This window comes from Hesperophylax consimilis, chromosome 4, assembly GCF_061612785.1.
Source record: "Hesperophylax consimilis isolate HC1 chromosome 4, BYU_Hcon_1.0, whole genome shotgun sequence".
NCBI lineage: Eukaryota > Metazoa > Arthropoda > Insecta > Trichoptera > Limnephilidae > Hesperophylax > Hesperophylax consimilis.
This window is the reverse complement of record NC_142839.1, coordinates 31,782,586-31,797,243: the sequence shown is the minus strand read 5'-3', so window position 1 is coordinate 31,797,243 and position 14,658 is coordinate 31,782,586. Positions and strand designations below refer to the sequence as shown.

The window sequence follows — 14,658 nt, the reverse complement described above, 5'->3', positions numbered from 1 at the left end:
TAACATTGTTTATCTATTTATATATATATATATATTTTTTTTACCCTCTAAATTTTTTCAAAAATAATTTGTAAATTCTTAAAAGGATATTGCGCATTTCTTTCATATCTCTATTTGTAAAATAATATTCTTATGTATATATTTTTCCCCTATTTATAAGTGAAAATATTTGTAAATGTTTTCTGCTGTTTAAGTTAATTCGTGAGAAATAGTTTGGATGCAGGTGAATTCTCTAGTTTATGTTTCGTATATATTTTTGTCAATTGATATCTGTATCTGTTTTTTCTCCTTAATAAAAAAAAAAAAAAAAAAAAAAAATGTTCGTAGGGTGAGTCCCTGTTTCGATGACAGCTCGAAGAAACTACGAATCATTAATTATGGATAAAATTTTTAAAATTACACCCTTTGGTCCGTGGTTCACTCAAAATAACAATTTTGACACCTTTTTAACAGTGTTTCTCGATAGATCTTGGAAACTACAAACCGGGCCACAGAAGCAGGATATTTAGTAACGGAAAGAAAATAATGGTACAACTAGACGGATGCCACCCATATTAACTCCCAATATTGAAATAGGCCCACCTTTTGATGATTCTTGTCCCTCATATGCACTTAAATTCGTATGTTTCCTCATACGAATTCTGTACGTTTCTTTTGCACGTAATGCTGCATTGAACTTGTTAAATTGCTTGTTGAACGTTTAAATTGTTCTAATTACCGGCCCTATCTCTCCTCCAGGGGAAAGGAGATGATAGGAAGATGTTGGCAGACATTATAAAAATACCTTTTTTGGTGCCCTAGTAAACAGTATCCTTAGTTTTGTGAAAATACCTCATTATTTGCATTTTTTTTTTTTAATGTATATTTTATTTAGTTATAAGAGTTTACATCTTATACCTAATATATTATTTTCTATGACTACTACAATATTATTTACTTCTTACATACTAAAATTTAGATTTAACAACATTGAGACATAATCCACGAAAAACTGCAAGACTTTTAGCTTCCTTAACAATTACCGGGAGTTCATTGAACATTTTAAAACCTTTATAATAAATATTGTTTTGTGTTTCTGATAAGTGTGTTTTAGGAAGCCTAAAATCGTTGCAGTTTCTCGTAGGATATAAATGAACTGCACTATTAATTCTAACATTCTTTGACATATAGTCAGGTAACATTTTATTTTTTAGCTTATAAATAAACACTAAGGTATTATAAACTAATCGTTGCCACACACTTAAAATATCGAGTTGACGTTGCATGGTTTTTATTCTGGTGTACCTGCTACAACACAGTATTGACCTCATGCCTCTGTTCTGGATTACTTCCATTCTCTTAATTTGGGTTTTGTTACTTAGAAATATTACACTTGTACAATAATTTAGATGGGATGCTACAGTGGTATTGTAGACCAATATCCTTATTTTAATGTCCAATTTTCCTTTTATCCTAGTTAAGAAATTAACCTTTTTCGCCATTTTTTTATTTAAAATTTCAAAGTTAGTGTTAAATTTTAACTTGTTATCTATTATGATTCCCAGGTATTTAATTTCTTTTACTTCTTCCATATTTTGATTGTCTATATTTAGGACAGTATGTACGTTTAGTTTTTTCCCTAATACCATAAATTTACTTTTAGTTACATTTAATTTCAATTTATTTATGTTTAACCACTAAGATAATTCATTAAGTTCATTTTGTATTTTTGACAACGCATCTTCAATATTATTTGCTATAATATATAAAAGTGTGTCATCTGCAAAAAGTTTGATGGAACAGTACTTTAAGCACTTCACTATATCATTAATATATAAAATAAATAGGAGCGGTCCCAAAACAGATCCTTGAGGAACTCCAATGTTGATTTCTTGTTCTTCAGAGATAGTATCTCCAATTTTGGTTTTTTGTTTTCTATTTTTTAAGTAATCAATAAACCACTGCAATTCATTAGCACGGATTCCTATGTCCTTCAATTTCATTATTAGTCTTTCTCTGTCTATCGTTTCAAAAGCACGTCTAAAATCCAAGAACACTGCTATTGTGATTTTCTTCTGATCCATAGCTGTTTTCCATTCATTTATCACATAATTTATTGCTGTTTCACAGGAATATTTATTTCTAAACCCAGATTGTTCTTTTACTAGGATGTTATTTTTTTCTATAAATTTACTCATCTGTTCTTTCACAATGCATTCTAGTAATTGTTCATATTTAGGCAATCCATTTATTGGTCTGAAGTCTTCGAAATTTTTAGCATTTATTATTTTGGGCACTGGTGTTATTATGGAGGTTTTCCATGACTGCGGAAAAATTCCCTTAGTTAGAGATTCATTTATTAGTGCAACTAATCTGTCTCCTATAGCTGGCAGTGCATCTTTGATTATGCTTATAGTAATTCCATCCGGCGATGATTTTGGTTCTATCTATTTAAAAAAAATCACTTGTCACAGTGTCATATTAATGAAATGCTTGCTGCATGCAGATGGAACAAACATCCCGCGTCCTGTTCCTGTGGAAGACGCAGATCGAGGAGCAGCGCGAGCGCGCGGCGGACATGCGGCGCCGCAACGAGGCGCTCGTGTACAACGTGCTACCGCCGCACGTGGCCGCACACTTCATGGGACATCGCCGCCGTCAGCACCACGAGCTCTACTCGCAAAGTTACGCAGAGGTGGGGGTGCTATTCGCATCCATGCCTAACTTTTCTGGTAATTTGTTTACTTGTTTTTAGATCTATGGCTTTCTTCTAAAAGAGCCAATGTCAGGTTTTCAATATTTTTTTTTGCATTTTCATTTCATAGTTGGTATTTGAAAGAACTTTTCGATTTCGAGTGAGGATTTTTCGACTTTCTAGGGCCAATTTTACACTAGTCAATCGCTTTTCTTAAAATAAAAACTTGCTTAAAAGTGCAAATTCTACACAGATTTCGTGATTAATTTATTATTAACAAATTAATAACCTTGATGTTGCCTCCAATGATCAAATAAAAAAATGGGTGTGTCAAGCCTACGCAAGACAGAAGTGAAACTTCTAGTATTCTTCTCTCTCTCTCTTTTCATTTCATTCTCTCTTTTTTTCTGTCTATTGACATATTTATAAGTAGCATGTGATAAAAAAAATTAAAAGTTATAAAAAAAGAAAAAAAAAATTAGTTAAAGCGGGGATCGAACCTCGGTTCTTCACGACCACAGTCGTGCGCTCTGCCTGTAGACAGCGAAGATGAGTTAGGAGAGTGAGTTAAACTAGGTATATAATATTAGCTAGGCTCCTATAGCGAAATGATCCCGTTTTTTCGTCACGGTCATGAGTCGGTTTTACTCCGGTCCTCGAAATTGCATGACGCGCGTAAAGAAGTTTCACTTCAAAAAATTCCTGCAAAGTTATGGATGTAATTACGATCTTTTTCAAGCGCGTATGTAATGATTATTTTTATCAACGTCGCATACACCTTGCTAATGTTTTCAGTATTATTAGGGCTTTTTTATACTAATTTTCATATATTTATTGGCAGGTAGAGTAGAAATTAATATTGTTTAGCGTTTGCCAACGACCATACCATGTTGAACACACCGGTTCTCGTCCGATCACCGAAGTTAAGCAACATTGGGCGCGGTCAGTACTTGGATGGGTGACCGCTTGGGAACACCGCGTGCCGTTGGCCCATTTTTTATGGTAATTTCATGTTTTTTTTTATTTTTTTATCGTTACTATCATTAATAATATCATAAAATTCTTTAACTTTTCAAGTATGCTACAGGCCTAAAATATTACTTAGTGGATTGATATTATGGTCAACCATTGAAAAAAAAAATTCCTGCAAAGTTATGGATGTAATTACGATCTTTTTCAAGCGCGTATGTAATGATTATTTTTATCAACGTCGCACACACCTTGCTAATGTTTTCAGTATTATTAGGGCTTTTTTATACTAATTTTCATATATTTATTGGCAGGTAGAATAGAAATTAATATTGTTTAGCGTTTGCCAACGACCATACCATGTTGAACACACCGGTTCTCGTCCGATCACCGAAGTTAAGCAACATTGGGCGCGGTCAGTACTTGGATGGGTGACCGCTTGGGAACACCGCGTGCCGTTGGCCCATTTTTTATGGTAATTTCATGTTTTTTTTTATTTTTTTATCGTTACTATCATTAATAATATCATAAAATTCTTTAACTTTTCAAGTATGCTACAGGCCTAAAATATTACTTAGTGGATTGATATTATGGTCAACCATTGAAAAAAAAAATTCCTGCAAAGTTATGGATGTAATTACGATCTTTTTCAAGCGCGTATGTAATGATTATTTTTATCAACGTCGCACACACCTTGCTAATGTTTTCAGTATTATTAGGGCTTTTTTATACTAATTTTCATATATTTATTGGCAGGTAGAATAGAAATTAATATTGTTTAGCGTTTGCCAACGACCATACCATGTTGAACACACCGGTTCTCGTCCGATCACCGAAGTTAAGCAACATTGGGCGCGGTCAGTACTTGGATGGGTGACCGCTTGGGAACACCGCGTGCCGTTGGCCCATTTTTTATGGTAATTTTATGTTTTTTTTTATTTTTTTATCGTTAACATCATAAAAAATTTTATATCATTCTTTAACTTTTCAAGTATGCTACAGGCCTAAAATATTACTTAGTGGATTGATATTATGGTCAACCATTGAAAAAAAAAAGGCGTTAAAAACAAAAAAATAATGTGCGATGGCCGAGAATCGAACTCGGATCAACTGCTTGGAAAGCAACTACGCTGACCATTACACCACCAACGCCAGTTGTCGAGATGAGCTAAGAAGCATTTATATTTTACTTCAAAACTTTGACTAGATCAAATGAACTTTAATCGGTCCCGCATTTTCGTTTCGGTCATGAGTTGGTTTTACTCCGGTACTCGAAATTGCATGACGCGGGTAAAGAAGTTTCACTTCAATACTTGTTGCCTCAGTGAAATCTGACGTGTAGAACTAAATATAGGGTTTTAAGTGTCAAATCTAAATGTGAAGGAAATATCAATATTTTATAAAAAATAAGCTTACGAACGATCAATGCCATGAAGCAACTTCTGCATAAACTAATGAATAATATTTCTTTATTTTATAATACATCACAAACACATTATAAACAACCTAAAACCCTAAAATAAACCAGCAAGAGCTTATCAAAATTTCACCGTTTCATATATTTGGATTTCCTTTATGGTTGGAGTGATCTACATTATTGATCAAAATCCAACACTAGTTGAAACTTTACATATTTCACAAATTGATTTATTTTTGACAAAAACACTTTATTCTACTTTTTTCAGAATTTTATTCAGAAGAGACGGTAAACAATCAAGGATTAGAGTGTTTGCGATTCTTGAACGAAGTTATTTCCGACTTTGATGCTGTGAGTAGAAAATTTGATAATTTTGAAAGTATAATAAATTATATTACGAGTATATTCATGTACAATACAATCATTCCCTTACTTCATTTTCAGCTGTTAGAATTGCCTAAGTTCCAAGATATTATAAAAATCAAAACCATTGGCTCATCGTACATGGCGGCAGCTGGGCTCAACCCTTCTAGACAAGCAAAGGTATGTGATGCGATTTATCAAAAACTTAACTTGCATGAAATTTGTAAATATTTAGTTAAACAGTGGAAAATCTGCTTACTAAGCATCATACTTATTTGTTTTACACTGCAAATAATATTATAAAATCTCTTTGAAAATAATCAACGAAAGAAGTTATAATTTAATCTTAGTTTTTACCGACATTCAAGAAATTAATGCTTTTATTTCTGTATTCTTTTTTAAAATATTTTTATTTATTTTATAATATATAGTATAATTATTTAAATTAACTTAGTAAGAACTTTTTTCAATTAAAAATGAACATGTTTACCTTTACAAGAGTCTAAAACTCGAGTCTAACATCTCAATTGTTTGCGTGATCAAACGTCGAGTTCACAAATGAGTATTAGAAATGTATAACTGCACTCGGAACGCGATAATATTTTCCTTCAAAATGCGTCAGCAGATGAATCTACAATTGGAATTAGATCGTTGCATTCTGAACACAAAACTGGTTTTAACTTAAGAGTTTTGTACAAGTTTACAAACTTTAATTAAAACCACGGAAATGGTTTTTTCGCCTGTTTTTTGCAACACATGGTCTGCAACCAGAATTTTACAACTAAATTTCAAACACGAGAATAGTTTCCTTCTTAAATACAGATAAATCCACAACTGTAATTTTATCTGTGAGCGACTCTCAACATTGATTAGCATTATATTCATAATTTCTAATTGTAAATTTATTTGCTTATTAGCAAACTAATAAGAAATTAAAAAAGGGACGTTAGATCGCCTCTTTATTTCCGTCTATAGTGTTTACTATTAACGTACCTGTCAGTTATGTTATACCTCCTTCTGGGTTTTGTAATAATGTCTTAATAATGTATTTGAAAGAAAAAATAAGAAAAGAAAAAAGAAGAAAAACCGTTATCGCGTTCTGAAAGTAATTTTGATATGCTATTTTTGTTGTGGTCAGCGGGCCGCAGGTTTCCCACCTCTGCGATAGACCAACGCCGCCACATAACTCTCTCCGCGTACACAACATACTCCTCGTTTTTACTCCATTCCAATTAATATATTATACTTACATACTACATACTCTTCTGTTATTCTGAAATATGACCCGACTCAAGTATTTGATTAATTTTTATGCGCTACAAAAATACACTGATTTTAACAATATAAAATCTAATCATTATTTATTTGTAGTAAATCTGCTTTGCATTTTAATATAATCATTTTCACTACCGAAAAGAAAACAAAACGCCATTTTTTTTTGTTCCAAATTTTCCACTCAAAATCAAGTCAGCTAGAAGTCACCATTATCGCTAGTCCCATATAATCATTTTTAAAAAATAATTTACTTATATTAAACACAAGAATGTGCTAAAATTAATTTAAAAAAAATTTGCTGTCACAGACGCCTTGCAGATGTGAAACATCGAAAACAGTGAAAAATTATTTTTTTGATAATAAAACAATTATTTTAGAAAAATATATGCAAAGAAATATATGTATTTCGAATTAAAAATTAATCATTGTTTATAATAGTTACATCACATAATTTTAGTGAGAATGGAAGAAAATATACGACACAGAGTTTTAGCGTCTGGGAGGGATCGGCCGACAATTCACGAGGCTGCCCGAATGTAGCGTCGTCCCGTCTTGCCACGCTTGCTACCCAAGAGTCGGTATTACCCCCCATAGGCGGGAAAAAATATGTTGCCATCAAAAATTTACTAATAAAGTTGTATTCATTATGAAATATGTTTAAATTACAGCCAGACGATCCTGTAAATGTCCGCTGGTCCCACCTCTCACTACTAGTGGAATTCGCCCTAGAGCTAAAAAAAGCCCTGCAGAGCATCAACGAGCAGTCCTTCAACCACTTTGTGCTGAAGATGGGCATCAACCATGGACCTATCACGGCCGGGGTCATCGGGGCGAGAAAGCCGCACTACGATATATGGGGGAACACAGTCAACGTGGCGTCCAGGATGGAGAGCACAGGGAAAGCAGGATGCATTCAGGTCTCATAAAGAAATCAATGAATATACCAGTTTCACCTTATTACTAAATCTATGAAACATTTTAAAGATACAATATCTTTCATTACTGATTTAATTAGATGGTACGCACCGTCTCATACCGCGAAAATTTGGGGGGTGGTTATTCATGACAAACTAAAAAAAATCTTTATATATATTTTTAAACAAAACAAACTATAATTACCAAAAAATTATTATAATAAAAACTGTGAAGTGTAATCGTAGCTTTACTTTTGCGAGTAATGCTCCTGTTTGGATAACAAAATGGCTACCCTCACGTTTAAAATCGTAAATAGAACAGCTGACCGAGTGGGAAGAAATAGTAATAATAAATATGTGTTTATACGAACGCTATGTAAACCACTCACAAATAAGAATAATGTCATAACATTTTATTTAGCACAAATAAAAAAAATGCTACATTTTTGCTTCGTTTTGTCATGATTTCGTGGATGAAATGATTTTGCGGTATGAGCGTGGAACAAGGTGATATCATAGATTTTGATAAAAAAATATGCCTAAAACAGTCGTTTGGAATAATTAACATAAATGCTTGCGGTACTGTGTTTAACTCAGGGCACAAGAAAACTGAAACAAATTGTTTTCTCTATAATCATGCTTTTGAATTTTCTACCTAGAAAATGAAACTCACCATCTACCGTCATAATTTAAAATAATTTTTCTCTCCCCGGAAAAGCTTCTAGTATTCTGGAATATTTTCAGTAAAGAATCAAACCATTTTTCAAGCAATGAGTAGTTTCAAATCGATATTGTAGATGTCGCTTTAAATGTTTTACAATAAAAATTAACCTAAGAGTTTTTAATGTATTTATTTAAAGTTTAATAAATTGATTATAGGTTACCGAGGACACGAGCCAAATTTTACAGAACTTCGGCTTCAAGTTTGAGCAACGCGGATTGGTCTCAGTAAAAGGAAAGGGGCAGCTTATGACGTATTATTTACAAGGAAGAGGGGAGATACCAACACCTGCGCCCCTTGCCAACCCTGGACAAGTATGAACAATATTTGATACTAATATAACTAACAATTGTGTCACATTCATATTCTGTTACTACTCGACCTTGCAACACTAGTTTCCAGACACCGTGTATAAATATTAATATTTTGATTGCAAAATTAACGCGGTTATTACTTGCTAACTAATAACGCCATTTTGACCCTAAAGAAGATGGAATATTTTCTTTTGTAATGCCGATATTCCTGGATTTATGCCAAATTCTACATTGTCTTCTTCATAATCTTCGGTTATCCCGGCCCTTTATTTGATTTAAATTTTCGTTATTTTCTGTGCACATTCCTGATACTCTTTCGTCCGATTCCGCTAACTAACTAACTAACTAACCATCACGCCGTTTCCCCGCAGGGGTAGGCAGAGAGGACGGACCGCCAAACAACTCGGTCTTGGCACACACTTCTTGCCTCATTCTTATTCATACATCGTCTCATAAATACTCTTCTATTATTCTGACTCTTGACATGGACCGTCTCGAGTATCTGATTCACTTGATCGTGCCATGTCTTCCTTGGGCGTCGCCGACTTCTGCTACCATTCGCATTTGCATCATATATCCTCCTTACACTCCTATCTTCGCTCATTTGCTCTACATGCCCGAACCATCTAAGCGTCCCTTTCTTAATCTTACTCATTACGCTTACATCAGCCTTGCACTCTTTGCGGATCTCCACATTCCTCACACGATCAAACATGGTTTTACCACACATACGCTTCAGGGATCTCATTTCAACAGCACTCAATCTACATTCATCCTTTTTTTTGCCAGTTCCATGCCTCACTTCCATAAATCAGGGTAGGTACCAGCACTCCGTTGTGGACTGCTAACTTCGCTTCTTTGGACAATGTCCTATCATATTATCTATATATATTTCTTCGTCCGTGGATTCCCTTTGGTACTTATTACTACAAGGCATTACCACATTACCGTCTGTTTCTTCATTTCACTTTACGCATTACGCTTACATCAGTAATTCATTATTCGAACAAACAAACTCTTTATGGACCTCATTTTTTTGCAACCGTTTAATTCCAGAGTTTGGTTAGAAAAATCCATTTAACTAGAACACGTTTCCTTGGGCAATGTTTGATATGTGGTTGTTTTGATTCAACAAATTGCCCGGTGTCTATTTTCATCCTGCATGTTTATTCTCCGAAAATAGCCAACCTCGCCTCTAGGCAATCTGTTACCTTTCTACGCCCACGGTTTTCCTATTTAATTTCCCTTAAATAATCTGCCTTTCAGAGCCAACACCCTTGTTTTTGTTTTGCACAGTTTAAAAATAGAACATGTTACGATAGTGTGAAGGGAAATATTGTCAGAAAGTTCTTACTTACTCCAAATGCGTCACTATTTTTGAAAAATAAACCTGTTTTAAACTAGTGTAAATTGTCTAATTTTTTGTCTCATAAAATGTGATTTGCAACTGCCGATACAGTTGATACAGCAATAACCATAAATTTAATTTTCGATTTATTTTCAGAGTAATGGTGTTTGAAAGAGAGAGTACGAAAACAGTGTGCAATATAGCTGTGATTGAGGAATAATTGGAGCAGGTGTATGAGTTTGTGTATTCAGGGAGTATGTTTACGAGAGATGGGAAGGTTGACAGAGATATTGAAAGAAGGGTAAATGCAGGTAACTCCATTAATGGAGGACTGAACGCAGTTGGCGCTGGCAAAAAATTGTCCAAAGAAGCGAAGTTAGCAGTTCACAATGGAGTGCTGGTACCTACCCTGATGTATGGAAGTGAGGCATGGAACTGGAAAAGAAAGGATGAAAGTAGATTGAATGCTGTTGAAATGAGATCCCTGAGGCGTATGTGTGGAAAAACCATGTATGATCGTGTGAGGAATGTGGAGATCCGCAAAGAGTGCAAGGCGGATGTTAGCGTAATGAGTAAGATAAAGAAAGGTACGCTAAGATGGTTTGAGCATGTAGAGCAAATGAGAGAAGAAAGGAGTGTAAGAAAAATATATGATTCAAATGTGAATGGTAGCAGAAGTCGGGGACGCCCGAGGAAGACATGACACGATCAAGTGAATCAGATACTCGAGTCGGGCCATGTCAAGAGTCAGAATAATAGAAGTGTATGTATGAGACGATGTATGAATGTGAATGAGGCAAGGAGCGTGTGCCACCGAGTTGTTTGGCGGTCCGTCCTCTCTGCCTACCTTTGCGAGGAAACGGCGTGATGGTTAGTTAGTTTAGTTAGTTAGTTCAGAGCGACCATTCGTTTTTAAGGTCGAAGAGCATTACTTACTAATTATTTTTTTATGTTCAGGGAATGGCTACATTAAAAGAAGAAGAAGAAGTGAGTCCGACAGACGCAATAATCCAGAAGCACAGCAGCCCAGCGCCGCAGTGCTCCGTCAGGAGTCCTAACGGAACGGTGAGATCGGCTGACAGACCCTCCTACAGCACCTCGTCCCCGGCCAACGCCAAGCAGCCCAGCGTTGCCAGCGACCAAGCCGAGGACAGCGCCAAATCCAAGCTGCTGCAGGACGAGAGTGCTTGTGTGGATTCCAGTGTGGACGCTCGTGAAAGTGACGCCCTCTTGAAACATTGACCTTCTAATTTGTGATTTGTGAACTACTACTGTGTTATTAAATTCCTTGATATTATTATTTTGCTGTCTTCGATGTTGTTGAATCGAAGTGGATGTTAAACTAAGTCTTTATAAGTTCACTTTGAAACAAAAACGTTTGATTGAGCATATGTCCTAAAAATTCTGAATAATTTTTAAAATTATTTTTTTCGAAAACAGTCGTTATTTTTTAAAATAAATATCAGATATTAAAACATTATCATGAGAGGTTATCAACACTAGTTTCCTTACAAATTATTAGTAAGAAAATGGTGTTCGATTTTGTATTGATTTATTACAATTATGTATTTACATTTAAATCAGTTCATAGTATTTTGATTTGGCAGCATAAACTATATTTTTCATGCTAGGTACAAAGAGAGCACATGTCAACTTATATTTACCTAAAAGGCCTTACACACCTCGATGCGATCGGAGGTGATTTAGGGAGAGTGTTGATGGGGGTAAAATCGGCGTCTTCTCTGAACACCCGCCCCTGCACCAGTTTGAAATTGATTGTGCAACAAAGCGCTGGTCCAACTAGGTGGCGCTAACACTTTCCAAACATCAGAATATTGGAATGGCTTTAGCGCTTTCTTGGGTCCAATCGCTGTAATTTTAGCAACATAAATACAATGATAGTACTGGAACCAGCAGATCTGATGAACTTCTATCGAAATTTTATATTATAACTGATATCGTGGTGTTGCCTGTCTCGATTTAACAATTAAGGTTGATTTGTCTACTCTCGCGGAGATCAAGGAAGCGATCTAGGACCACTGCTCGATATTGCCTCCGATTGCAGGGAGTTAAGGCATTTAAAATATATATTATATAATATAAACACAAAACAATATTTCACTAAAGTTATACTCTTATTAAATCGAGCAAATTGTGTAGTGAAATACATGATCCAATTTTTTTTAATGTTGAAAAGATGTAAATAATTTGTCATTGAAATTAAAATACTGAATTCATCTCAAATTTTGTACTTGCACTTTTTATACCTAGCATCTAGCATGATGTGTATTTTTGACTTGGTTTACTATTTTATGATTAAATAAGCCAAAGTGAGAAATTTTCAAAATTGTTGGTTATCGAATCTAGTCATTGGATTTATATTAAAATTAATTCTTCTGAGCATGAATTGACTGTGAGAAATTATTTGCAATGATTACCAGAGATTATTATCACTGCATTTCATCAATGAAATTTTTTGAATAAGGTTAATATCGGATTATAAAGTGATACGTGCTAATAAACAATGTTTAAAATGAACTCTTAAAATGCTTGAAAAATGTGTGTTTGTTACATTTCATATTGTCCCAAATATTCACTAAGTAAAGATACGAGATTGTCGAATTTAAATGTATCAGCAATTGTTTTTCTATGCACATTATTTATTTCAAGTCATAAGCTGGGCTGTGACAAATTAGAATAATATTCGCCTATGTATTTAATAAAATATGATAATTTAAACGTAGTTAGATTTAATGATTTCTGAAGTTTGCTGGTATAGATTTTTTCAAATGTGAACAGAAGAAAATGCTTGTAATGTTATTGTTCTCAATTATTTAAGCTCATTGTTTTCGATAGTTTTTAAAGTTATTTATTTAAGTATTCAGGTACCTTTTTAGGTTGATTTTCTAGAAGAGGAAAGAAGACAGCATATTAGATATTTTTATAGAATTTTAAGAAACATGCTTATCTAATTAGTCGTTATAATAACTCCTTTCATAACTGGTTTTAATTTGTGTTCATAATCCATTTGCTTTGTAAATTAAACCCTTTATTTTCCATTATTTGGAAACTAGGTCTCTAATGACTAAAGCCCTGACTTAAAGTGCTAAAGCATTGTGTGCACGCATACTTCGTATACTTATTGCCAACGAATATGTACTGCATACGATTTGTACGCGACCTATATTAGTTACAGGCAAATAAAAAACAATGTTGCAAAATAAACTGTTTCTATTCCGCCTAAATAAAGTTAAAATATAAAATGTGAGTTTTCACTGCCATTCTGAAACTAACTTGCAAACATCATATCAAATTATCAACATTGCGCCATACTGATATTTTAAACATTTGTATTTTTTTAAACGAAAAGGATTCCTTTAAATAATAAAAAACCATTTTGTTTTAATTTGTTTCATTTATAATTTACTAACTTAATTTATACCTAAAATGCGTTTACTAATGTAGTGTTCATATAATTTATACCTAAAATGCGTTTACTAAGGTAGTGTTCACAAATTTATACCTAAAATGCGTTTACTAAAGTAGTGTTCATATAATTTATGCTTAAATGCGTTTACTAAAATAGTATTCATACAATTTATACCTAAAATACGTTTACTGAAGTAGTGTTCATATAAACACGGGTATTTACGCGTGCACGAAAGAGGAAAATCATTTTCAATTAATATTAATAATTTTCAATATTTATTGGAATTGCCGATTTAATTACCACTATCTCCGAATAAGGAACTCTAGTCCATTACTTAAATTGTTTTTTTTTTTTATCAATAATGTTATTTAATATTAAATACCACCATATTTATTTTCGTTTTTATGGTTAGTTTTTATGGTTAAAATAATTTTCCAAGTTTAAATTTAGAATGCCCGCCAAAACACCCGTGACGTTACAAGGAGCCTTGTGGCGTCACAAAGAGCTTAGTTTTTGTCAACTCGGTACTAAACTGAGATGGATTCATAACTTAGTCCTTGTATTTCCTTTTGTATTACTGTTAGATCAATGACTAAAGCAGTGTTAAAAAAATATAACACAAAGCTTTCTATTTGCATTTAAAAACTTACAACGCTTCCAAATAATTGCAATATATTCCAAAAAGTCATCGACCGTAAAATGTCATATGTTTGCGAAGGTTTGTTTATGAATTTTTTTATATTTGAAAGATAAAATGAATGTGACAGAAACCTTTATAAGCCGTCTGTTTAATTACCTTTGTCTTTTTAGTATCATATCATACAGCGTGTCATTTCTACAATTTACAAGAAAAAAAACAATCGGTAAGCGACAAAACAATCGTAACAAAAATCCTCTATTTTTAAAATATTTTTAATTCCATGTGTCCATTTGTAATATGAAAATCTGAAAGAGTATATCATAAGAGCCTTCAAAACCAGTAATTCATATTAGTGTACATTTAAAAACAGCGAATCTATTAGATTCACAAATTTCTAATAACGAAACATAACATTTTTCATACAATACCAGAATTTAAAACCCGCCAAGACAGCCGATGCAGTGATGCCAAGCAGTATTTTTTCGAAGGGATAGTATTTTATTCACAAAAAAAACGATTTACTTATCCTACTTATAATAATAAATGGTAAAATTTATATATTCAGAATGGACGTTTGTTGACATGTGTGAATA

General features: G+C 33.5%; 1 protein-coding gene and 3 non-coding genes across 4 annotated transcripts in view; all 4 read left to right on the top strand.

Moving 5' to 3' along the window:
• Nucleotides 1–14,158, top strand: part of Ac3 (Adenylate cyclase 3) — a 321,798-nt gene extending 307,640 nt beyond the window's left edge. The window contains exons 15-20 of the mRNA XM_089651683.1: nucleotides 2,486–2,711; nucleotides 5,329–5,411; nucleotides 5,505–5,603; nucleotides 7,367–7,615; nucleotides 8,492–8,647; nucleotides 10,953–14,158. Of these exons, the coding sequence (XP_089507809.1) occupies nucleotides 2,486–2,711; nucleotides 5,329–5,411; nucleotides 5,505–5,603; nucleotides 7,367–7,615; nucleotides 8,492–8,647; nucleotides 10,953–11,237 (1,098 nt within the window). The 3' untranslated portion in view covers nucleotides 11,238–14,158. The remainder of the gene's footprint in view (nucleotides 1–2,485; nucleotides 2,712–5,328; nucleotides 5,412–5,504; nucleotides 5,604–7,366; nucleotides 7,616–8,491; nucleotides 8,648–10,952) is intronic.
• Nucleotides 3,547–3,665, top strand: LOC149424546 (5S ribosomal RNA). Its single transcript, XR_016302174.1, has one exon. It is a non-coding gene; the product is annotated as a 5S ribosomal RNA (ribosomal RNA).
• On the top strand, nucleotides 3,989–4,107 carry LOC149424545 (5S ribosomal RNA). The gene has a single exon (XR_016302173.1). It is a non-coding gene; the product is annotated as a 5S ribosomal RNA (ribosomal RNA).
• Nucleotides 4,431–4,549, top strand: LOC149424544 (5S ribosomal RNA). Its single transcript, XR_016302171.1, has one exon. It is a non-coding gene; the product is annotated as a 5S ribosomal RNA (ribosomal RNA).
• Nucleotides 14,159–14,658: the final 500 nt, after the last annotated feature.